General features: G+C 48.8%; 1 protein-coding gene across 1 annotated transcript in view; it reads left to right on the top strand.

The window, feature by feature from the left end:
* Nucleotides 1–26161, top strand: part of LOC121574508 (protein Shroom3) — a 133281-nt gene that overhangs the window by 45686 nt on the left and 61434 nt on the right. The window contains exon 3 of the mRNA XM_045222756.1: nucleotides 4127–4312. Coding sequence (XP_045078691.1) covers nucleotides 4127–4312 — 186 coding nt within the window. The remainder of the gene's footprint in view (nucleotides 1–4126; nucleotides 4313–26161) is intronic.

Genomic DNA, 26161 nt, shown 5'->3' with positions numbered 1-26161 from the left:
AGTACACAATAACTACAACCTAGAACTATAGCACTACTATGACATAGTACACAATAACTACAAGCTAGTCTGATTTCCCTTTTTATCCAACATTATGAATCGACTCCATAGGTGAAACTAATATAGTAAACGGCTCATCTGTCCAGTCAAAAGGAAGAAATCTTACTAGCTATTGGGCCGATATTCTGATTAACATATTGTGTGATTTGAGGTCACGCTATGTGTGGAATGTGTATATGAACCAATCAAAGAAGAGTTAAACGCATAAACAATAATTTGTATGTGAACCAATCAGAGAAGAGTTAACCTCATAAACAATGATGTGTATATGAACCAATCAGAGAAGAGTTAAAGCTCATAAACAAGGATGTGTATATGAACCAATCACTGGATTAGGTTGTACATCAAAATATCTTGAATCATACATTCCTGTTAGAAGATGAAACAATTTATTTATTGAGTAGCCTTCCATCTCAGTATTCTATTACACTGTCTAAAGCTCCGTGAATGACTGAGGTGATAACAAAAATGTTATTTTGCGTGACGCTGCGGTAAAAAAAAATTGGTGCGACCAAACCATGGGTTGTGCCACCAACTGAGGGGAAAATGTTAGTCTGGAGTCCCGACTTCAACCTAGACGCCTGACTGGCAAAGCTTCTCCTTTTCGTGTTTTATTGGTCAGTGACAATAAAGAGTGGCAGGAAAGTAAGAAGGAGAGAGTGTGTTAGAATGGCTGGGGGATTTTAACCCACTCCAACAGACCGGCTAACATATGATCTGAAACCGTCCGCTACACCACCCCTGGCCACTGAAACCGTCCGCTACACCACCCCTGGCCACTGAAACCGTCCGCTACACCACCCCTGGCCACTGAAACCGTCCGCTACACCACCCCTGGCCACTGAAACCGTCCGCTACACCACCCCTGGCCACTGAAACCGTCCGCTACACCACCCCTGGCCACTGAAACCGTCCGCTACACCACCCCTGGCCACTGAAACCGTCCGCTACACCACCCCTGGCCACTGAAACCGTCCGCTACACCACCCCTGGCCACTGAAACCGTCCGCTACACCACCCCTGGCCACTGAAACCGTCCGCTACACCACCCCTGGCCACACGCTAATACTGTTGAATAGCACCTGCTGTTTATTTTTATTTTTATAGCTATGCAGGTGGTCCTCTGTAGCTCAGCTGGTAGAGCACGGCGCTTGTAACGCCAAGGTAGTGGGTTCGATCTCCGGGACCACCCATACACAAAAATGACTGTAAGTCGCTTTGGATAAAAGCGTCTGCTAAATGGCATATTATTATTATTATTATTTGAGGAAACACAGACTGTTGTGAGATTTCCTGGTTGCTTCTGAATAGACAGATACGCCGGGAGTGGGAGTGCTGGGGAAACAATGTGGTTAAGGAGGATTTAGCTAGGTATGGAATGCCATGGCACAACCAAGAGCTGACCCATTTTAGTTGCTCTTGACCTTTGACTCAGATGAGAAATGTTTGAGAAAAAATATCCTGGTTGCTTTCCTTGATGTTTATAAGCTGGGAGTGCTGGGGAAACACTGTGGTGAAGATGTGACACATTATACACAATGACCTTTTCTGGTTTAGTGGTTCACTTCAAGTATGGGAGCATTCACTGTATAAAAACCCATGCTGGGTTGGTACATGCTGGGATGGTACATGCTGGGTTGGTACATTCTGGGTTGGTACTGGGTTGGTACATGCTGGGTTGGTACTTGGTTGGTACATTCTGGGTTGGTACTGGGTTGGTACATGCTGGGTTGGTACTGGGTTGGTACATGTTGGGTTGGTACTGGGTTGATATTGGGTTGGTACATGTTGGGTTGGTACATGTTGGGTTGGTACTGGGTTGGTGCATGCTGGGTTGGTACTGGGTTGGTACATGCTGGGTTGGTACTGGGTTGGTACATGTTGGGTTGGTACTGGGTTGATACTGGGTTGGTACATGTTGGGTTGGTACATGTTGGGTTGGTACTGGGTTGGTGCATGCTGGGTTGGTACTGGGTTGGTACATGTTGGGTTGGTACATGTTGGGTTGGTACCGGGTTGGTACATGCTGGGTTGGTACATGTTGGGTTGGCACTGGGTTGGTACATGCTGGGTTGGTACATGTTGGGTTGGTAAATGTTGGGTTGGTACTGGGTTGGTACATGTTGGGTTGGTACATGTTGGGTTGGTACATGCTGGGTTGGTACTGGGTTGGTACATGCTGGGTTGGTACATGTTAGGTTGGTACATGCTGGGTTGGTACATGCTGGGTTGGTACTGGGTTGGTACATGCTGGGTTGGTACTGGGTTGGTACATGCTGGGTTGGTATTGGGTTGGTACTGGGTTGGTACATGCTGGGTTGGTACATGCTGGGTTGGTACTGGGTTGGTACATGCTGGGTTGGTACATGCTGGGTTGGTACTGGGTTGGTACTTGCTGGGTTGGTACATGTTGGGTTGGTACATGCTGGGTTGGTACATGCTGGGTTGGTACATGTTGGGTTGGTACTGGGTTGGTACATGTTGGGTTGGTACGTGCTGGGTTGGTATTGAGTTGGTACATGCTGGGTTGGTATTGGGTTGGTACATGTTGGGTTGGTACATGTTGGGTTGGTACATGCTGGGTTGGTACTGGGTTGGTACATGCTGGGTTGGTACATGTTAGGTTGGTACATGCTGGGTTGGTACATGCTGGGTTGGTACTGGGTTGGTACATGCTGGGTTGGTACTGGGTTGGTACATGCTGGGTTGGTATTGGGTTGGTACTGGGTTGGTACATGCTGGGTTGGTACATGCTGGGTTGGTACTGGGTTGGTACATGCTGGGTTGGTACATGCTGGGTTGGTACTGGGTTGGTACTTGCTGGGTTGGTACATGTTGGGTTGGTACATGCTGGGTTGGTACATGCTGGGTTGGTACATGTTGGGTTGGTACTGGGTTGGTACATGTTGGGTTGGTACGTGCTGGGTTGGTATTGAGTTGGTACATGCTGGGTTGGTATTGGGTTGGTACATGTTGGGTTGGTACATGCTGAGTGGGTACATGCTGGGTTGGTAAATGTTGGGTTGGTACGTGCTGGGTTGGTATTGGGTTGGTACATGCTGGGTTGGTACATGCTGGGTGGGTACATGCTGGGTTGGTAAATGTTGGGCTGGTACATGCTGGGTTGGTATTGGGTTGGTACATGCTGGGTTGGTACATGCTGGGTGGGTTCATGCTGGGTTAGTAAATGTTGGGTAGGTACGTGCTGGGTTGGTACATGCTGGGTTGGTACATGCTGGGTTGGTACATGCTGGGTTGGTACATGTTGGGTTGGTACATGTTGGGTTGGTACATGCTGGGTGGGTACATGCTGGGTTGGTAAATGTTGGGTTGGTACGTGCTGGGTCGGTATTGGGTTGGTACATGTTGGGTTGGTACATGCTGGGTTGGTACATGTTGGGTTGGTACATGTTGGGTTGGTACATGCTGGGTGGGTACATGCTGGGTTGGTAAATGTTGGGTTGGTACGTGCTGGGTCGGTACTGGGTTGGTACATGCAGGGTTGGTATTGAGTTGGTACATGCTGGGTTGGTACATGCTGGGTGGGTACATGCTGGGTTGGTAAGTGTTGGGTTGGTACGTGCTGGGTTGGTATTGGGTTGGTACATGCTGGGTTGGTACATGCTGGGTGGGTACATGCTGGGTTAGTAAATGTTGGGTTGGTACGTGCTGGGTTGGTACATGCTGGGTTGGTACATGCTGGGTTGGTACTGGGTTGGTACGTGCTGGGTTGGTATTGGGTTGGTACATGCTGGGTGGGTACGTGCTGGGTTGGTACATGCTGGGTTGGTACTGGGTTGGTACATGCTGGGTTGGTATTGGGTTGGTACATGCTGGGTTGGTACATGCTGGGTTGGTACTGGGTTGGTACATGCTGGGTTGGTACATGCTGGGTTGGTACTGGGTTGGTACTTGCTGGGTTGGTACATGTTGGGTTGGTACATGCTGGGTTGGTACTGGGTTGGTACATGTTGGGTTGGTACTGGGTACTCTGTCAGCTGACAGTGGTGAGTAGTAGTGTTTTCCCGCTCACTGCTCTGACTATCTCGCTCTGTCTCTTCCTCAGGGAGTGCTGCCCAGGCCCCTGCTGGGGTGACCCCACCCTCACCCCACTGACCCTGCCCACCCTCACCCTCCTACCCACCATCGGCCCTTCCTCGGACCACCACACCCACCTCTCCTCCATTCACGGACCCCCCAGAGAGAATCCAGGAGGATGTTCTGGAGGAGTTAAACTACGCATCAAAAACAGGTCAGTCCTGGGCAAGTCTCTGTATGCCTCTATGGGCAAGTTTACCGGACACAGATTAAGCCTAACCCTGGACTAAAAAGCTATTTTAATAGATATTCTCCATTGAACATTTTAAGTCTAGGTTTAATCTTGGTCAGGACAACTAGCCCTATAAGGCTCTGTGTGCGTAGTGAGTACTTCTGTAAAAGTATTGCTTCTGTCCCTCTCCTCACCCCAACCTGGGCTCGAACCAGAGACCCTCTTAACTGTCTCCCACGAAGCATCGTTACCCGTCGCTCCACAAACGCCGCGGTCCTTGCAGAGCAAGGGAAACAACTACTTCAAGGTCTCCGAGCGAGTGACGTCACCGATTGAAACACTACTAGCGCACACTGCTAACTAGTTAGGCATTTCACAGCGGTTCCACTTACAGTAGCCTGGGTGGATATACTGTACGTACAGTATGTCTGTTTGGGTGTGTTTCTGTACAGTAGCCTGGGTGGATATACTGTACGTACTGTCTGTCTGTTTGGGTGTGTTTCTGTACAGTACACATGTTTTGGGTCTGTGTGGGTAATGTTTGCATTGTGTCTGTGTTTGTGTATCTGGGTGTGGCACATCTTCGACTCTACTTCGACTGAGATTTGAGTCAGACTGTTTATGTTTGTCAGTGTTTTGATGTGGAGAGAGAGAGTGAGGGAGAGAGCTAAACAGAGTGAAAGAGAGAGAAAGAGAGAGATTGAGAAAGGAAGATTTTAAAAAAATGATAGAGAAAGAGAGAGAGACAGAGAGAGGTAAAAAGTTCAGCGAGAGGGGTTAGATATTTATAGCTATCGGCCCTGTCAGCTTTTCCTGTCTGGTTCAGGAAGAGAAGGGCTGCGTCCCAAATGGAATCCTTTTCCATATATGGCGCACTTCTTTTGACCAGTGCCCACATAGGAAGGAAGATCTTAGGGATGCTCCTGTCCCCAACCATTATGACCACTTCCTATCTCCATGTCTCGCACGCTGCAGGGAACAGGAAATAAGGGGGAATTTACACTTTTTTTTTTTCATAAATATTTTTTTTTGCACTTTTTTTTTACCAGGTAAGCCAGTTGAGAACAAGTTCTCATTTACAACTGCGACCTGGCCAAGATAAAGCAAAGCAGTGCGATAAAAACAACAACACAGAGTTACACATGGGGTAAAACAAAACATACAGTCAAAAATACAACAGAAAATATATATACAGTGTGTGCAAATGTAGCAAGTTATGGAGGTAAGGCAATAAATAGGCTATAGTGCAAAATAATTACAATTAGTATTAACACTGGAATGATAGATGTGCAAGAGATGATGTGCAAATAGAGATACTGGGGTGCAAATTAGCAAAATAAATAACAATATGGGGATGAGGTAGTTGGGTGGGCTAATTTCAGATGGGCTGTGTACAGGTGCAGTGATCGGTAAGGTGCTCTGAAAACTAATGCTTAAAGTTAGTGAGGGAGATAAGAGTCTCCAGCTTCAGAGATTTTTGCAATTCGTTCCAGTCATAGGCAGCAGAGAACTGGAAGGAATGGCGGCCAAAGGAGGTGTTGGCTTTGGGGATGACCAGTGAGATATACCTGCTGGAGCGCATACTACGGGTGGGTGTTGCTATGGTGACCAATGAGCTAAGATAAGGCGGGGATTTGCCTAGCAGTGATTTATAGATGGCCTGGAGCCAGTGGGTTTGGCGACGAATATGTAGTGAGGACCAGCCAACAAGAGCGTACAGGTCACAATGGTGGGTAGTATATGGGGCTTTGGTGACAAAACGGATGGCACTGTGATAGACTACATCCAATTTGCTGAGTAGAGTATTGGAGGCTATTTTGTAAATGACATCGCCGAAGTCAAGGATCGGTAGGATAGTCAGTTTTACGAGGGAATGTTTGGCAGCATGAGTGAAGGAGGCTTTGTTGCGAAATAGGAAGCCGATTCTAGATTTAACTTTGGATTGGAGATTCTTAATGTGAGTCTGGAAGGAGAGTTTACAGTCTAACCAGACACCTAGGTATTTGTAGTTGTCCACATACTCTAGGTCAGACCCGTCGAGAGTAGTGATTCTAGTCGGGTGGGCGGGTGCCAGCAGTGTTCGATTGAAGAGCATGCATTTAGTTTTACTAGTGTTTAAGAGCAGTTGGAGGCTACTGAAGGAGTGTTGTATGGCATTGAAGCTCGTTTGGAGGTTTGTTAACACAGTGTCCAATGAAGGGCCAGATGTATACAAAATGGTGTCGTCTGCGTAGAGATGGATCTGAGAGTCACCAGCAGCAAGAGCGACATCATTGATATACACAGAGAAAAGAGTCGGCCCAAGAATTGAACCCTGTGGCACCCCCATAGAGAATGTCATAGATCCAGACAACAGGCCCTCCAATTTGACACATTGAACTCTATCTGAGAAGTAGTTGGTGAACCAGGCGAGGCAGTCATTTGAGAAACCAAGGCTATTTAGTCTGTCAATAAGAATGCGGTGGTTGAAAGAGTCGAAAGCCTTGGCCAGGTCGATGAAGACGACTGCACAGTACTGTCTATTATCGATCGCGGTTATAATATCGTTTAGGACCTTGAGTGTGGCTGAAGTGCACCCATGACCAGCTCGGAAACCGGATTGCATAGCGGAGAAGGTACGGTGGGATTCGAAATGGTCGGTGATCTGTTTGTTAACTTGGCTTTCAAATACTTTCGAAAGGCAGGGCAGGATGGATATAGGTCTGTAACAGTTTGGATCTAGAGTGTCGCCCCCTTTGAAGAGGGGGATGACCGCGGCAGCTTTCCAATGTCTGGGGATCTCAGACGTTACGAAAGAGAGGTTGAACAGGCTAGTAATAGGGGTTGCGACAATTTTTGCGGCTAGTTTTAGAAAGAAAGGGTCCAGATTGTCTAGCCCAGATGATTTGTAGGGGTTCAGATTTTGTAGCTCTTTCAGAACATCAGCTGTCTGAATTTATGTGAAGGAGAAGCGGGGGGGGCATGGGCAAGTTGCAGCGGAGGGTGCAGAGCTGGTGGCCGGGGTAGTGGTAGCCAGGTGGAAAGCATGGCCAGCCGTAGCAAAATTCTCGATTATTGTAGATTTATCGGTGGTGATAGTGTTTCCTAGCCTCAGTGCAGTGGGCAGCTGGGAGGAGGTGCTCTAATTCTCCATGGACTTTACAGTGTCCCAAAACTTTTTGGAGTTAGTGCTACAGGATGCACATTTCTGTTTGAAAAAGTTAGCCTTTGCTTTCCTAACTGCTTGTGTATATTGGTTCCCAACTTCCCTGAAAAGTTGCATATCGCAGGGGCTATTTGAAGCTAATGCAGTACGCCACAGGATGTTTTTGTGCTGGTCAAGGGCAGTCAAGTCTGAGGAGAACCAGGGGCTATATCTGTTCTTAGTTCTGTATTTTTTGAATGGGGCATGTTTATTTAAGATTGAGAGGAAATTACTTTTAAAGAACAACCAGGCATCCTCTACTGACGGAATGAGATCTATATCCATCCAGGATACCTGGGCCAGGTCAATTAGGAAGGCCTGCTCGCTAAAGTGTTTTAGGGAGCGTTTGACAGTGATGAGGGGTGGTCGTTTGACCGCAGACCCGTTACGGACGCAGGCAATAAGGCAGTGATCGCTGAGCTCCTGGTTGAAGACAGCGGAGGTGTATTTAGAGGGTAAATTAGTCAGGATGATATCTATGAGGGTGCCCATGTTTACGGATTTAGGGTTGTACCTGGTAGGTTCGTTGATAATTTGTGTGAGATTGAGGGCATCTAGTTTGGATTGTAGGATGAAGTCATGTTAGTGACAGGAAGTCATGCTAGTGACAGGAAGTCATGCTAGTGACAGGAAGTCATGTTAGTGACAGGAAGTCATGCCAGTGACAGGAAGTCATGCTAGTGACAGGAAGTCATGCTAGTGACAGGAAGTCATGCTAGTGACAGGAAGTCATGTTAGTGACAGGAAGTCATGTTAGTGACAGGAAGACAGGTTAGTGACAGGAATCAAATAAAGTTGTATTTGTCACATGCTTTGTAAACAACAGGTGTAGACTAACAGTGAAATGCTTACTTATGGGCCCTTACCCACAATGCAGAGAGAAAGAAAATAGAGAAATAATAGAAAAGTAATAATAAAAGTAATAATAAATACACAATGAGGAACGATAACTTGGCTGTATACAAGGTGTACCAGGAAGACATGGTGGTGACAGGAAGACATGGTGGTGACAGGAAGACATGGTGGTGACAGGAAGACATGGTGGTGACAGGAAGACATGGTGGTGACAGGAAGACATGGTGGTGACAGGAAGACATGGTAGTGACAGGAAAACATGGTGGTGACAGGAAGACATGGTGGTGACAGGAAGACATGGTGGTGACAGGAAGACATGGTGGTGACAGGAAGACATGGTGGTGACAGGAAGAATGGTGGTGACAGGAAGACATGGTAGTGACAGGAAGACATGGTAGTGACAGGAAGACATGGTGGTGACAGGAAGACATGGTGGTGACAGGAAGACATGGTGGTGACAGGAAGACATGGTGGTGACAGGAAGACATGGTGGTGACAGGAAGACATGGTGGTGACAGGAAGACATGGTAGTGACAGGAAGACATGGTGGTGACAGGAAGACATGGTGGTGACAGGAAGACATGGTGGTGACAGGAAGACATGGTGGTGACAGGAAGACATGGTGGTGACAGGAAGACATGGTGGTGACAGGAAGACATGGTGGTGACAGGAAGACATGGTGGTGACAGGAAGACATGGTGGTGACAGGAAGACAGTTGTCGGAGCATGCAGGCCAGGAGGTGTCCTGAAGACTAAGCCTCTGTCCCGTCCTCTGCTGTGTGTGGCATGCAGTTTGAGAAAACATTGGCATTGGCTTGAGCTTCTAGCGGAGTGGAGTAATCGGTGTGTGTGTGTTTTGAGGTCTCATTGTGTGTGTGTGTTTTAAGACTGATGATGCCACAGTATTCTTCCTGTGCATGGCTGCTGGGGCTAGCATAACATAGCATGTGGCCTGGAGCTCTCCTGCTGTTTTTCTCTGTGCAGAGGACACCCTATACTCTTAGAAAAAAAGGTGCTATCTATATCCTAAAAGGGTTCTTCGGCTGCCCCCATAGGAGAACCCTTTGAAAAACTATTTTGGTTCCATGTAAAACCCTTTCCAGAGAGGGTTTTTATTTTATTTGTTTTATTATTATTTATTTTTACCCCCTTTTCTCCACAATTGGTAGTTACGGTCTTGTCCCATTGCTGCAACTCCCGTACGGGAGAGCCAAAGGTCGAGAGCCATGCGTCGTCTGAAACATGACCCTGCCAAGCCGCACTGCTTCTTGACACACTGCTCGCTTAACCCGGAAGCCAGCTGCACCAATGTGTCGGGGGCGAGACCGTACCACTGGCGACCGTGTCAGCGTTCATGCGCCCAACCCGCCACAGGAGTCGCTAGAGCGTGATGGGACAAGGACATCCCAACCGGCCAAGCCCTCCCCTATCCCGGACGACGATAGGCCAGTTGTGCGGTCGCGGCCGACTGCGACACAGCCCGGGATCGAACCCGGATCTGTAGTGACGCCTCAAGCACTGCAGTACCTTAGACCGCTGCGCCACTTGGGAGGCCCCCCCAGAGAGGGTTCTACATGGAACCAAAAAGGGTTATACCTGGAACCAAAAAAGGGTTCTCCTATGGGGACTACCAAATAACCTTTTTGGAACCCTTTTTTATAAGAGTGTAGCATCTAACTACCTGACCTCATCTCAAAACAGGACCTCTACAGAGGACATCCTAACATCCTCCTACTAGACAGTTTCCATTCTGCTCCATCCCCATCACAATAGACAGTTTCCATTCTGCTCCATCCCCATCACAATAGACAGTTTCCATTCTGCTCCATCCCCATCACAATAGACAGTTTCCATTCTGCTCCATCCCCATCACAATAGACAGTTTCCATTCTGCTCCATCCCCATCACAATAGACAGTTTCCATTCTGCTCCATCCCCATCACAATAGACAGTTTCCATTCTGCTCCATCCCCATCACAATAGACAGTTTCCATTCTGCTCCAACCCCATCACAATAGACAGTTTCCATTCTGTTCCAACCCCATCACAATAGACAGTTTCCATTCTGCTCCAACCCCATCACAATAGACAGTTTCCATTCTGCTCCAACCCCATCACAATAGACAGTTTCCATTCTGCTCCATCCCCATCGAAACAGAACAGTAACCATTTTCCTAGATCCCCATCACAACAGAACATTTTTAAAGGCATGCTAGCAGATACCCATAGACTTCCAGTCATTGTTATAGATACCCATAGACTTCCAGTCATTGCACTTAACGCTAGTTAGCAATTGTGCAAGTGCTAGTTTGCAACATTGTTCAAACTGCACGCAAAGACATAAAAATAGTATCCACGAGTTCATCTGACTCTGGGGAAGTAGATAAAGGGCCTCATTGCCAAAATCAAATCAAATCAATTTTGATTTGCCACATGCGCTGAATACAATGCAAATAGTCCAGGTAGCCATGAGTCTTATGGCTTGGGGGTAGAAGCTGTTAAGAAGCCTTTTGGACCTATACTTGGCGCTCCGGTACCGCTTGCCGTGCGGTAGCCGAGAGAACAGTCTATGACTAAGGTGGCTTTGACAATTTTTAGGGCCTTCCTCTGACACCGCCTAGTATAGAGGTCCTGGATGGCAGGAAGCTTGGCCCCAGTGATGTACTGGGCCGTACGCACTACCCTCTGTAGTGCCTTGCGGTCGGAGGCCGAGCAGTTGCCATACCAGGCAGTGATGCAACCAGTCAGGATGCTCTCGATGGTGCAGCTGTAGAACGTTTTGAGGATCTGAGGACCCATGCCAAATCTTTTCAGTCTCCTGAGGGGGAATAGGCTTTGTCGTGCCCTTCACGACTGTCTTGGTGTGTTTGGACCATGATAGTTCGTTGGTGATGTGGACACCAAGGAACTTGAAGCTCTCAACCTGTTCCACTACAGCCCCGTCGATGAGAATGGGGGCGTGCTCGGTCCTCTTTTTTTTCCTGTCGTCCACAATCATCTCCTTTGTCTTGATCACGTTGAGGGAGAGGTTGTGCATAAATAGAAGCAGAGCTCTTTAAAAACAGACAGACCATCTAGAAATATGATAAGATCCAGCCTTCCAGGAGGTTCATCGTAATTTTTAATTTTTTATTTAACCTTTATTTAACTAGGCAAGTCAGTTAAGAACAAAGTCTTATTTACAAAGATGGCCTACCTAAAGGCAAAAGGCCTCCTGCGGGGACAGGGACTGGGATTAAAAATTACAAATATAAAACAAATATTGGACAAAACACACATCACGACAAGAGAGACACCACAACACCACATAAAGAGAAACCTAAGACAACAACATAGCATGGCTGTCAAGGGGTGCTGAAGGTGGGTGTGGTGCATGAATCAAGCGCAGGACGCAGAAGCTCAGTCCAAAAGACTTTAGTGCAATATTCACGTAGAAAATAAGCACAATAAGCCCGAAGGCGAAATAACGGCGCACACAGGCGTCAAACAAACGGCGCACTAACATGTGCGAAAAAACCTCTCCAAAACACTGGAGGGAAGTACGTAGCTCCAACACAAAACAGAAGAGCAATCACACACAAAGACAAACACACACAACGAGAACTAAATAGGACTAACGAGGACTAACAAGACACAGGTGTACAACATCAAGACAAAACCAAACGAACATGAAACATAGATCGGTGGCAGCTAGTACTCGGGGGCGACGACCGCCGAAGCCTGCCCGAACCAGGAGGAGGAGCAGCCTCGGCCGAAACCGTGACAGTACCCCCCCTTGGCGCGCGGCTCCAGCCGTGCGCCGACCCCGGCCTCGGGGACGACCAGGAGGACGCGGAACAGGGCGCGCGGGATGGTCCCGGTGGAACTCCGACAGGAGAGATGGGTCTAGGATGTCCCTCCGCGGCACCCAGCACCGCTCCTCCGGGCCGTACCCCTCCCACTCCACGAGATACTGGAGACCCCCCATCCGGCGTCTTGAGTCCAAGATGGACCGAACGGTGTACGCCGGAGCCCCCTCGATGTCCAGTGGGGGCGGAGGAGTCTCCCCTATCTCATTGTCCTGGAGTGGACCAGCTACCACCGGCCTGAGAAGAGACACATGGAACGAGGGGTTAATATTCTTATACTCAACAGGTAGATGTAACCTATAACACACCTCGTTCAATCTTCTCAGGACTTTAAAGGGCCCCACAAACCGCCGACCCAGCTTCCGGCAGGGCAGGCGGAGGGGTAGGTTTCTGGTAGAGAGCCAGACTTGATCACCGGGTGCGTACACCGGCCCCTCACTGCGGTGGAGATCGGCGCTCGCCTTGTGACGAAGGACGGCCCGCTGCAGGTGGACGTGGGCAGCGTTCCACGTCTCTTCCGAGCGCCTCATCCAATCATCCACCGCAGGGGCCTCGATCTGGCTCTGCTGCCAAGGTGCCAGAACCAGCTGGTAACCTAACACACATTGGAAGGGGGTTAGGTTGGTAGAGGAGTGGCGGAGAGAGTTCTGGGCCATCTCGGCCCAGGGAATGTACCGTGCCCACTCCTCCGGCCGGCCCTGGCAATACGACCTCAGAAAGCTACCCACATCCTGGTTGACACGTTCTACCTGCCCGTTACTCTCCGGGTGGTACCCTGAGGTAAGGCTAACCGAGACCCCCAAACGCTCCATGAACGCTCTCCAAACACGGGAGGTAAACTGGGGACCTCGATCAGACACTATATCCTCGGGTACCCCGTAATGCCGGAAGACGTGGGTAAATAGGGCCTCAGCGGTCTGTAGGGCAGTAGGAAGACCCGACATAGGGAGAAGACGACAGGCCTTAGAGAACCGGTCCACAACGACCAGGATGGTGGTATTCCCCTGAGAGAGGGGAAGGTCTGTCACAAAATCCACCGAGAGGTGGGACCATGGTCGTTGTGGAACGGGCAGGGGTTGTAACTTACCCCTGGGCAGATGTCGGGCGCCTTACACTGGGCGCACACCGAGCAGGAGGAGACATAAACCCTCACATCCCCTAGCCAAAGTGGGCCACCAGTATTTAGTGCTAAGGCAATGCACTGTCCGGCCAATACCCAGATGTCCAGAGGAGGGTGACGTGTGAGCCCAGTAAATGAGTCGATCCCGAATCTCAAGCGGAACGTACTTCCGACCCTCAGGACACTGTGGAGGGCTGGGGTCGATCGCATACGCTCGCTCGATTTCGGCATCGACCTCCCACACCACCCGGTGCCACAAGGCAAGACTCCGGTAGTATGGGAGTAGGCTCAACGGACCTCTCCTCCGTGTCATACCGCCGGGACAGCGCATCTGCCTTACCATTCTGGGACCCAGGGATGTACGTGATTTTAAATACGAACCTGGTGAGAAACATACTCCATCGAGCCTGGCGAGGGTTCAGTCTCCTCGCTGCCCGGATGTACTCCAGGTTCCGATGGTCAGTCAAAATGAGGAAAGGGTGTTGAGCCCCCTCAAGCCAATGCCTCCACACCTTAAGGGCTTGAACTACAGCTAACAGCTCCCTGTCCCCAACGTCATAGTTACGCTCGCCGGGCTGAGCTTTTTAGAGTAAAAAGCACAGGGGGCGGAGTTTAGGTGGCGTGCCGGACCGTTGAGAGAGAACGGCCCCTATACCAGCCTCAGACGCGTCTACCTCAACCTGAAAGGGTAATGCGGGATCCGGATGCGCCAGCACCGAGCCGCGCGTAAACAGGTCCTTCAGTCTCCTAAAGGCCCTGTCCGCATCAGCTGACCACTGCAGGCGCACCGGACCCCCCTTTCAGAAGGGACGTGATGGGAGCTGCCACCTGTCCAAAACCCCGGATAAACCACCGGTAGTAATTCGCAAAGCCCAAGAACTGCTGCACCTCTTTTACAGTGGTTGGAGTTTGCCAATTACGCACAGCGGACACACGATCCACCTCCATTCTCACCCCCTGACGCGGACAACCGATAACCCAAAAAGGAGACCGACTCCTGGAAGAACAGACATTTCTCTGCCTTGACATATAGGTCGTGCTCCAACAGCCTCCTCAATACACGACGCACCAGGGTTATATGCTCGGCTCGGGTAGACGAGTACACCAGAATGTCATCAATGTACCACGACCACCCCTTGTCCCTGCATATCCCGGAAAATGTCATCTACGAAGGATTGGAAGACTGATGGAGCATTCATCAACCCATATGGCATGACGAGATATTCGAAATGACCTGACGTGGTACTAAACGCTGTCTTCCATTCGTCGCCCCCTAATGCGCACCAAGTTATACGCGCTCCTGAGATCCAATTTTGTGAAAAACCGCGCTCCATGCAATGACTCTGTCATGGTCGCAATCAGAGGGAGTGGATAACTGTATTTCACAGTAATCTGATTGAGACCACGGTAATCAATGCACGGGCGCAACCCTCCATCTTTCTTCTTCACAAAAAAGAAACTCGAGGATGCGGGAGAAGTGGAGGGCCGAATGTATCCCTGTCTCAAAGATTCGGCTATGTAAGTCTCCATAGCTTTTCTCTCCTCTTGAGACAATAGATACACGTGGCTCCGTGGGAGCGCTGCTCCTGCCTGGAGATCAATCGCACAATTCCCCTGTCTATGAGGAGGCAACTGCGTCGCCCTAGTTTTACTAAATACGAGAGCTAAATCCCCATATTCAGGCGGAAGGTGCAGTGCGGGCACTTGGTTTGGACTTTCCACTGAAGTCGCCCCCACGGAAACACCCAGACATCGCCCCTCGCACTGAGCAGACCACCCATCGAGAGCCCTCTGTTGCCACGAAATAGCAGGGTTATGGGTGCTTAACCAGGGAATTCCCAGCACCACTGGGTACGCAGGAGAGTCGATCAGATACAGCTGTATAGTCTCTTCATGACCCCCCTGCGCACACATCCTAAGTGGTGCTGTGATCTCCCCTAATCAACCCCCGACCCCAACGGGCGGCTATCTAAGGCATGAACGGGAAAAGGTTTGTCAACAGGTAGGAGAGGGATCCCTAAATCTAAACAAAACTTCCGATCAACAAAATTCCCAGCTGCGCCTGAATCTACTAGCGCCTTATGCTGGGAATGAGGTGCAACCTGTGGAAAACACACAGGTATACAAAAGTGCGCAACAGAAAGCTCTGGGTAAGTGGGACGTCTACTCACCTGGGAGGCCCCCCAGTGCGTGGCCTGTTGTCTTCTCCCCGGAGAACCCTCCCCAGCACCTGGCCGCAGTGTGCCCTCCACGACCGCACTTGGTGCAGGAGACAGGCCCCTCGGGCTCCTCCTCCTCCTTTCTCTAGCGCCCGGGCACCCCCGAGCTCCATAGGGCTCGGCTCGGAGGTGCCGGAGGGCGGAATGGACGGACCACCCTCGGGGCGTCCACGGGTGGCCAGCAGGGTGTCCAGACGGATGGACATATCGACCAACTGGTCGAAGGTGAGATGGGTATCCCTGCAGGCCAACTCACGTTGAACGTCCTCCCGTAGGCTACATCGAAAATGGTCGATGAGGGCCCGTTCATTCCACCCTGCGTCCGCCGCTAGAGTCCGGGAACTCTAGAGCAAACGCCTGTGCGCTCCTCCTCCCCTGTCTCAGGTGGACTAGACGCTCCCCGCCGCTTTGCCCTCAGGTGGATGGTCGAACACAGCCTTGAAGCGGCGGGAGAACTCGGCGTAGGAGATGGTGTTGGCGTCCATCTTCCTCCACTCGGCGTTAGCCCACTCCAACGCCTTGCCCGTGAGACAGGAGATGAGGGCGGAAACGCTCTCGTGTCCCGAGGGCACCGGGTGTACAGTGGCCAGGTAGAGCTCCACCTGCAAGAGGAACCCCTGACACCCGGCAGCTGTTCCGTCATACGCCCTCGGGAGCGAGAGCCCGAATCCCCCTGGGTTCCGGACCTGGGACTGGTGGACCGGCCGATGGGGTTGGCAGGGTAGGTGGAGGTGTGGGTACCCCGCTGGCCTCCCATCGGTGCAGGGTGTTGATGACGTCCTGTAGAGCGGACCCCAGTTGTCGTATCTGGTCATCTTGGCCGCGAACATGCTCCTCGAGCGACTCAGGCGTAACTGCAGATCCTGCTGATTCCATTTAGGTGTGTGATTCTGTCAAGGGGTGCTGAAGGTGGGTGTGGTGCATGAATCAAGCGCAGGACGCAGAAGCTCAGTCCAAAAGACTTTAGTGCAATATTCACGTAGAAAATAAGCACAATAAGCCCGAAGGCGAAATAACGGCGCACACAGGCGTCAAACAAACGGTGCACTAACATGTGCGAAAAAACCTCTCCAAAACACTGGAGGGAAGTACGTAGCTCCAACACAAAACAGAAGAGCAATCACACACAAAGACAAACACACACAACGAGAACTAAATAGGACACTAACGAGGACTAACAAGACACAGGTGTACAACATCAAGACAAAACCAAACGAACATGAAACATAGATCGGTGGCAGCTAGTACTCCGGGGACGACGACCGCCGAAGCCTGCCCGAACCAGGAGGAGGAGCAGCCTCGGCCGAAACCGTGACAATGGCAGCAACACAACATGACAACAACATGGTAAAAACACAACATGGTGCAAACATTATTGGGCACAGACAACAGCACAAAGGGCAAGAAGGTAGAGACAAGAATACATCACGCGAAGCAGCCACGGCTGTCAGTAAGAGTGCCCATGATTGAGTCTTTGAATGAAAAGATGGAGATAAAACAGGCCGTTCCATGACTTAGTGGAGTGGAGCACCGGCCATTTCAGTTGGTACCGTTTCAGTGGAATGTTCAAAGTGAACGGAATGATTCAAAAATGTTCTAACCGTTCTGTCTTCCTTCTGTTGTCTGTATGTGTCCCAAATTGCAACCTATTAACTATAAAGTGGCTATGGGCCCTGGTCAAATGTAGAGCACTGTAAAGGTAATGGGGTGCCATTTGGGATTCAGACTATGATAAATAGATGGATGTTATTGGAGGCCTTGTGAAGGCATTGCCATAGAAACCGTCTGTAAAACCAAGGCACTGTAATTTCATTGTGTACACAACACTACCAAATCTTTCTGTGTAGACCTAGTCTAGGGCCTCGCTGTGTTACGGCTGTAGACCTAGTCTAGGGCCTCGCTGTGTTACGGCTGTAGACCTAGTCTAGGGCCTCGCTGTGTTACGGCTGTAGACCTAGTCTAGGGCCTCGCTGTGTTACGGCTGTAGACCTAGTCTAGGGCCTCGCTGTGTTACGGCTGTAGACCTAGTCTAGGGCCTCGCTGTGTTACGGCTGTAGACCTAGTCTAGGGCATCGCTGTGTTACGGCTGTAGACCTAGTCTAGGGCCTCGCTGTGTTACGGCTGTAGACCCTAGTCTAGGGCCTCGCTGTGTTACGGCTGTAGACCTAGTCTAGGGCATCGCTGTGTTACGGCTGTAGACCTAGTCTAGGGCATCGCTGTGTTACGGCTGTAGACCTAGTCTAGGGCCTCGCTGTGTTACGGCTGTAGACCTAGTCTAGGGCCTCGCTGTGTTACGGCTGTAGACCTAGTCTAGGGCCTCGCTGTGTTACGGCTGTAGACCTAGTCTAGGGCCTCGCTGTGTTACGGCTGTAGACCTAGTCTAGGGCCTCGCTGTGTTACGGCTGTAGACCCTAGTCTAGGGCATCGCTGTGTTACGGCTGTAGACCTAGTCTAGGGCCTCGCTGTGTTACGGCTGTAGACCTAGTCTAGGGCCTCGCTGTGTTACGGCTGTAGACCTAGTCTAGGGCCTCGCTGTGTTACGGCTGTAGACCTAGTCTAGGGCCTCGCTGTGTTACGGCTGTAGACCTAGTCTAGGGCCTCGCTGTGTTACGGCTGTAGACCTAGTCTAGGGCCTCGCTGTGTTACGGCTGTAGACCTAGTCTAGGGCATCGCTGTGTTACGGCTGTAGACCTAGTCTAGGGCCTCGCTGTGTTACGGCTGTAGACCTAGTCTAGGGCCTCGCTGTGTTACGGCTGTAGACCTAGTCTAGGGCATCGCTGTGTTACGGCTGTAGACCCTAGTCTAGGGCATCGCTGTGTTACGGCTGTAGACCTAGTCTAGGGCCTCGCTGTGTTACGGCTGTAGACCTAGTCTAGGGCCTCGCTGTGTTACGGCTGTAGACCTAGTCTAGGGCCTCGCTGTGTTACGGCTGTAGACCTAGTCTAGGGCCTCGCTGTGTTACGGCTGTAGACCCTAGTCTAGGGCCTCGCTGTGTTACGGCTGTAGACCTAGTCTAGGGCATCGCTGTGTTACGGCTGTAGACCTAGTCTAGGGCCTCGCTGTGTTACGGCTGTAGACCTAGTCTAGGGCCTCGCTGTGTTACGGCTGTAGACCTAGTCTAGGGCCTCGCTGTGTTACGGCTGTAGACCTAGTCTAGGGCCTCGCTGTGTTACGGCTGTAGACCTAGTCTAGGGCCTCGCTGTGTTACGGCTGTAGACCTAGTCTAGGGCATCGCTGTGTTACGGCTGTAGACCTAGTCTAGGGCCTCGCTGTGTTACGGCTGTAGACCTAGTCTAGGGCCTCGCTGTGTTACGGCTGTAGACCTAGTCTAGGGCATCGCTGTGTTACGGCTGTAGACCTAGTCTAGGGCATCGCTGTGTTACGGCTGTAGACCTAGTCTAGGGCATCGCTGTGTTACGGCTGTAGACCTAGTCTAGGGCCTCGCTGTGTTACGGCTGTAGACCTAGTCTAGGGCCTCGCTGTGTTACGGCTGTAGACCTAGTCTAGGGCCTCGCTGTGTTACGGCTGCGCAGTGCAGAGAATGTCGAGAGAGAAAAATGACTTTCTAAGAAGAAGCTTTTGCTTCTGTACAAACTGGCCCTTTACTGTGGGAGCAGAGCAGAGCAGACTGGTTGGAGCTTAGTTTCTCCATCTACTGTATGTCATTTGGCAGTTTGAACTTAGAACCCAGTTGCTATGGGTGATATCCTCTGTTCTCCTCCTAAATGGGATATTCTTGAGTTTACTGAAGACTCTCTCTCTCTCTCTCTCAGAATGTAAACCGTTCTAGAATCGTAAAACTTTAATCAAATGGAATGCAGACATGCTTTACAATCTAGTTTATCTAACAAATGTATCAGACAATATTGTATATTTACAGTGGCTTGCGAAAGTATTCACCCCCCTTGGCATTTTTCCTATTTTGTTGCCTTACAACCTAGAATTAAAATTGATTTTGGGGGGGGTTTGTATCATTTGATTTACACAACATGCCTACCACTTTGAAGATGCAAAATATTTTTTATTGTGAAACAAACAAAAAATAAGGCAAAAAAAACAGAAAACTTGAGCGTGCATAACTATTCACCCCCCCCAAAGTCAATACTTTGTAGAGCCACCTTTTGCAGCAATTACAGCTGCAAGTCTGTTGGGGTATGTCTCTATAAGCTTGGCACATCTAGCACTGGGATTTTTGCCCATTCTTCAAGGCAAAACTGCTCCAGCTCCTTCAAGTTGGATGGGTTCCGCTGGTGTACAGCAATCTTTAAGTCATACCACAGATTCTCAATTGGATTGAGGTCTGGGCTTTGACTAGGCCATTCCAACACATTTAAATGTTTCCCCTTAAACCACTCAAGTGTTGCTTTAGCAGTATGCTTAGGGTCATTGTCCTGCTGGTAGGTAGACCTCCGTCCCAGTCTCAAATCTTTGGAAGACTGAAACAGGTTTCCCTCAAGAATTTCCCTGTATTTAGCGCCATCCATCATTCCTTCAATTCTGACCAGTTTCCCAGTCCCTGCCGATGAAAAACATCCCCACAGCATGATGCTGCCACCACCATGCTTCACTGTGGGGATGGTGTTCTCGGGGTGATGAGAGGTGTTGGGTTTGCGCCAGACATAGCGTTTTCCTTGATGGCCAAAAAGCTCAATTTTCGTCTCATCTGACCACAGTACCTTCTTCCATATGTTTGGGAAGTCTCCTATGTTTGGGAAGTCTCCTACATGGCTTTTTGCGAACACCAAACGTGTTTGCTTATTTTTTTCTGTAAGCAAAGGCTTTTTTCTGGCCACTCTTCCGTAAAGCCCAGCTCTGTGGGGTGTACGGCTTAAAGTGGTCCTATGGACAGATACTCCAATCTCAGCTGTCAGGCTTTGCAGCTCCTTCAGGGTTATCTTTGGTCTCTTTGTTGCCTCTGATTAATGCCCTCCTTGCCTGGTCCGTGAGTTTTGGTGGGCGGCCTTCTCTTGGCAGGTTTGTTGTGGTGCCATATTCTTTCCAATTAATGGTGCTCCGTGGGATGTACAAAGTTTCTGATATTTTTTTATAACCCAACCCTGATCTGTACTTCTCCACTTTGTCCCTGACCTGTTTGGAGAGCTCCTTGGTCTTCATGGTGCCGCTTGCTTGGTGGTGCCCTTTGCTTAGTGGTGTTGCAGACTCTCTGGCCTTTCAGAACATGTGTATATATACTGAGATCATGATCTTATTTTGGGGCTTCATAGCAAAGGGGGTGAATACATATGCACGCACCACTTTTCCGTTATTTATTTTTTAGAATTTTTGGAAACAAGTTCTTTTTTTCATTTCACTTCACCAATTTGGACTATTTTGTGTATGTCCATTACATGAAATCCAAATGAAAATCCATTTAAATTACAGGTTGTAATGCAACAAAATAGGAAAAACACCAAGGGGGGATGAATACTTTTGCAAGGCTAGTCTGATTTATTGTACATAAACTGAATGACCAAACTGTATCTGATAGAATGGAGACCATGCAGTGTCCTTGCATCAGTCTGAGGTGAGGTAAGGCCAAGGTTGTCCTCTGACTTTGTTTAATTGAATATGTCATTAAGATTGCCAGTGTCATTTCATCAGTAGAATGCATCACCTCTCATCACAGAGCCTCTCGTTGTTAGATAAACACCATGCATCAGCAGGACTGTTCTTGGTTGGAAGGCTTCCCAGCTCAGTGTTAGAGTCAAAACAGTAACGCAACACTGGATCAACCAAGCCTGGACGTAATGCGTAGGCCGAAAACAAGATTGTCAGTATAGCTATTTTGTGTAGTGGACAGGGAGATGGGTTAGTGGTCTGAATGGTGTTATCTTGTAGGAACGCATGCCTTTTTGTTGTGTGAGACTCAAAGTTGCTTTAGTTATTGATAAGGGAAGATAGCGAGCTCTTCAGGGTATTGTGTGTCTAGTTAGTCAGAACATTATAAGGTGTATTATGAATTCCAACCAAGCAGTTGTAGAGTGCCTGACAGGTTGCACTCTGGTCCCAAGATGTCGCTGCTGCCTCCCGATACAGCCAGTGGAGCTCATCTCATGGTCATGACGTTAGTTAGGTATCCCATCAACCCCTGGGCTCCAGCTTGTTATCTGATGGGTGTGAGGCAGAGCAGAGGGCCATGCTCTGATAGAGCCAGGGGGCCAGAGGAGGCAGAAACTGAGCCAGGGAGACAGGGGTGGAGCTATACAGCCTTGGAAAGGGGTGGAGCTATACAGCCTGGGAAAGGGGTGGAGCTATACAGCCTGGGACAGGGGTGGAGCTATACAGCCTGGGAAAGGGGTGGAGCTATACAGCCTGGGACAGGGGTGGAGCTATACAGCCTGGGACAGGGGTGGAGCTATACAGCCTGGGACAGGGGCGGAGCTATACAGCCTGGGACAGGGGTGGAGCTATACAGCCTGGGACAGGGGTGGAGCTATACAGCCTGGGAAAGGGGTGGAGCTATACAGCCTGGGACAGGGGTGGAGCTATACAGCCTGGGAAAGGGGTGGAGCTATTCAGCCTGGAACAGGGGCATAGAGGGACCAGAAGGGGAGGTTGGACAGGGGACAGGAAGTGGGCCATGGTACCCTCTAGGGCAGGGGTGTCAAACTCATTTTAGCTCAGGGGCCACATGGAGGAAAATCTATTCCCAAGTGGGCCGGACCGGTAAAATCATGGTATATATAACTTAAAAACAACAACTTCAGATTGTTTTCTTTGTTTTAATACTATCAACATAAAACATAAAGCTGGAGTCTGAGGACAGTGTGTCCAAAATAGTACAAGCACAACATCACTATTAATCATAAAACACCTCAAGTTTATTTGAAAATTCTAAAGAAAAAGAACACACAAACACACAATGCCTCAGTGATTCACAGAACTGTTTCACAGATCACAGAACTATATCAGGGTGTCATTTCTCAGGCAGAAATGTAGATACAAATAATGAAATCCTGTTCCCCAAGCAAGTGCAAGAACCACAGAGTCAAGAATAGGTTAAATATACAAATATAATAAAATCAATTAAAAACAATAGCACATCAACATAAAAACATATAAACATAAAGCTGGAGCCTGAGGACAGTGTGTCCAAAAGCACAACATCACTATTAATCATAAAACACCTCAAGTTATTTGAAATTCTGAGGACAAACAACACACAAACACACAATGCCTCAGTGATTCACAGAAGTATATCACAGATCACAGAACTATATCAGGGTGTCTCATGCAGCACTTTAAGTGGGGTTGCATAGTTTATTTGACTCCTGAAACCTGGCATCTTTTAGCTTTCACCAGCGCATCAATATCAGGCGTCACATCCTGAGTGGCAGCCAACTTCAGGATGTGATTCAAGTGCTTGTGCGTGAGCCTTGAGCGCAGCTTTGTTTTATTTATGCTCATTACAGAGAACTTGCTCACAAAGATATGTGGTTCCAAACATGCACAACAGTTTTGCAGCGAGGGCTGTCAAGTTGGGGTAACCTGGCAAGAGATTCTGATAAAATGTGTCCAAGCCAGCTGCGGCAAATTTGCCCTTCAAATCCGAGTCACACTGCAAGTCTATTATTTCAAGTTGGATGCTGACGGGCAGATCAGAGGGATTCACGGTGAATGGCGAACAAAAAACTTTGAAGTCTTTCTCCAGTTCACCAAAAATCTGAAAGCGTTGCTCAAACTCCCTTAACAGTCCCGTTATTTTATCTTTGAACCGCTGCCACATGTTGGGTCGCGCACACATTTTTCAGACAGGGGAAGTGAGCTGCATCACCACCGGCGAGTTGCGTCTCCCACAATGACAGCTTCAACTTGAAAGAACATATGCTGTCATAATACTGCGTGGCAACTTTGTTGCGCCCTTGCAGCTGTTTGTTCAAGTTATTCAGGTGCTCTGTAACATCCACCATAAATGCAAGGTCCTGCATCCATTCTGCGGAATTAAATTCTAACACTGGTTTGCCCTTTTCTTCCATGAACTGTTCAATTTCTTCTCGTAAATCAAAGAAACGCCTCAGCACAGCACTCTCGGCTTAACCATCTTACCTCAGTGTGGTATGGCAGGCCATAGATGTGGTCTTTCTCTCTGAGAAGGCTGTCAAACTGACGGTGATTCAGGCTTCTGGATCGGATGAAATTAACAGTTTGGATGACCACCTTCATGACGTTATCCATCTTTAATGACTTGCAACACAAAGCCTCCTGGTGCAAAATACAGTGAAAAGTCCAAAAATCACGTCCTCCATTTGCAGATTGCACTTTCTCTCTGAACTTTGTCACAACGCCTGCTTTTTTCCCGATAATTGAGGGCGCACCATCTGTAGTCAGGCTGACAGCGCGGGACCAGTCCACTCCGACCCTGTCCAGCGCGCCGACGAGTGCAGTGAAAATATCAGCTGCTGTCGTTGTATCTGTCATCGGCACCAACTCCACGAACTCCTTGGTGACGGTCAATGTGTCATCAACTCCGCGGATGAAAATGGCCAGTTGTGCAACATCTGTAATGTCCGTGCTTTCATCAATTGCAACCGAAAACGCAATAAATGACTTTACTTTTTGCTTCAACTGGCTGTCCAAATCCACTGAAAGATCGGAAATCCTGTCTGCAACTGTGTTTCTTGTCAGGCTGATATTTGCAAAAGCCTGGTGCTTTTCAGGGCACACAATCTCTGCTGCCTTCATCATGCATGTTTTTACAAATTCACCCTCACTAAATGGTTTTGAAGCCACTGCGATTTCATTAGCAATGAGGTAGCTAGCTTTCACTGCAGCGTCACTGATGTCTCGGCTGTGAGTAAACACAGACTGCTGTTTCTTCAGACCCACCAACAGTTCATTCACCTTCTCTCTTCTCCGCTGTCCTTGAAAGTTGTCATATTTGTCGGCATGAAGACTCACATAGTGGCGACGAAGGTTATATTCTTTCAGCACTGCAACATGCTGTGAACACACCAAACATACAGCTTTCCCATTCAATTCCGTGAATAAATAGAAGGATGACCATTTTTCTTCGAACACTCTGCACTCTGCGTCCACTTTTCTCTTTTTGACAGAGACATATTGGGGCAATGAGGGTGCCAAAGCACATAATGTTAAAAGTAGAAGCCGTAATAAATATCGCGGGCAAAACAAAGTAGCTCATCCGGACTGGCTGCACTTGCTTGACCTATTTGCTCTGCCCCGGTATAAACAGTTTGCTTGCTTAACACAATTGCTATTGCGCCATCCTGTGGACACAATTGGAACAGCAGTTTCTTTTATTGAAAAATTGCAGCTCATTTTTATACTTTACAAAATCATCTCGCGGGCCGGATTAAACCCGTTTGCGGGCCTGATCCGGCCCGTGGGCCGGACGTTTGACACCCCTGCTCTAGGGACTGGGTGTCTGGATCAGAACTGACTCTGTGTAAATACGGGACTCCCTGAAAACACACCACTTCGATATAGCTACGACTTTTCTTAGCAGGTTAGGAGAACTTATGCAGCAGGTTGGAGAATTAACGTAGCAGGTTAGGAGAATTAGGCTAAGGTTAGGAAAAGGGTTAGGGTTAGCGAACATGCTGTCCTGACCTGCCACGAAAAGTCACTTTATATCGAAGTGACGTGTTTTTAGGCAGTTCCATGTAAATACACCCATCCCTCCCTGACAGAGAACTCTGTAGAATGATCTGCACCTTAATGCTCCGGTGCCTCTGGGCAATTCAAGTTGTTAATGGAGGACCTTCTTGTTGTGGAATGGGATTGCTTCTTAAATTGCTTGTGTAGGCGGTGGGCACACGAATGCTCCTAGAGAGAAGGGGGAATACTGAAGCATGCGTTGATGACTGATCGACAGCCTCCATCAGAGGCCCAGGCTTTTGGCAGAGATGGTAAAGCTCTCATTTCTGGACTGCAACATTGGAAGATTGTGCCCTCTTCTCTCTATATATATACAGTACATTGATTGGTAGGTTACATATTGGTAAGTTACACTATATTTAGATACTTGTGGTCCTCTGTAGCTCAGCTGGTAGAGCACGGCGCTTGTAACGCCAGGGTAGTGGGTTCGATCCCCGGGACCACCCATACGTAACAATGTATGCGCACATGACTGTAAGTCGCTTTGTAATAAAAGCGTCTGCTAAATGGCATATTATTATATTATATTATTATACAGTATATACATGGAACGTACAATATGGAAGACATACCTCACTCAGTCATAGTTAGTAGAATAATTAAGGATTGGCAAGAATTTGCCACCGTCAACTTTTAGAAGGTTAGCGGGAAAGTTAGGCTAATCATTTAAACCACCTGAATATACTCACATTCACTGAACATTTAGTATTTGAAACTCAAACATTCATTTCCCAACAGTTTTTTCTATATTCCTACAGGCTCTTTATCATTCTCCAGACCTTATAGGTTATATCTTTATCATTCTCCAGACCTTATAGGTTATATCTTTATCATTCTCCAGACCTTATAGGTTATATCTTTATCATTCTCCAGACCTTATAGGTTATATCTTTATCATTCTCCAGACCTTATAGGTTATATCTTTATCATTCTCCAGACCTTATAGGTTATACCTTCATCATTCTCCAGACCTTATAGGTTATACCT

The sequence above is a fragment of the Coregonus clupeaformis genome, chromosome 9, assembly GCF_020615455.1.
Source record: "Coregonus clupeaformis isolate EN_2021a chromosome 9, ASM2061545v1, whole genome shotgun sequence".
Lineage (NCBI taxonomy): Eukaryota > Metazoa > Chordata > Actinopteri > Salmoniformes > Salmonidae > Coregonus > Coregonus clupeaformis.
The sequence above is the reverse complement of the archived record's forward strand: the minus strand, read 5'-3'. Positions and strand labels throughout refer to the sequence as shown.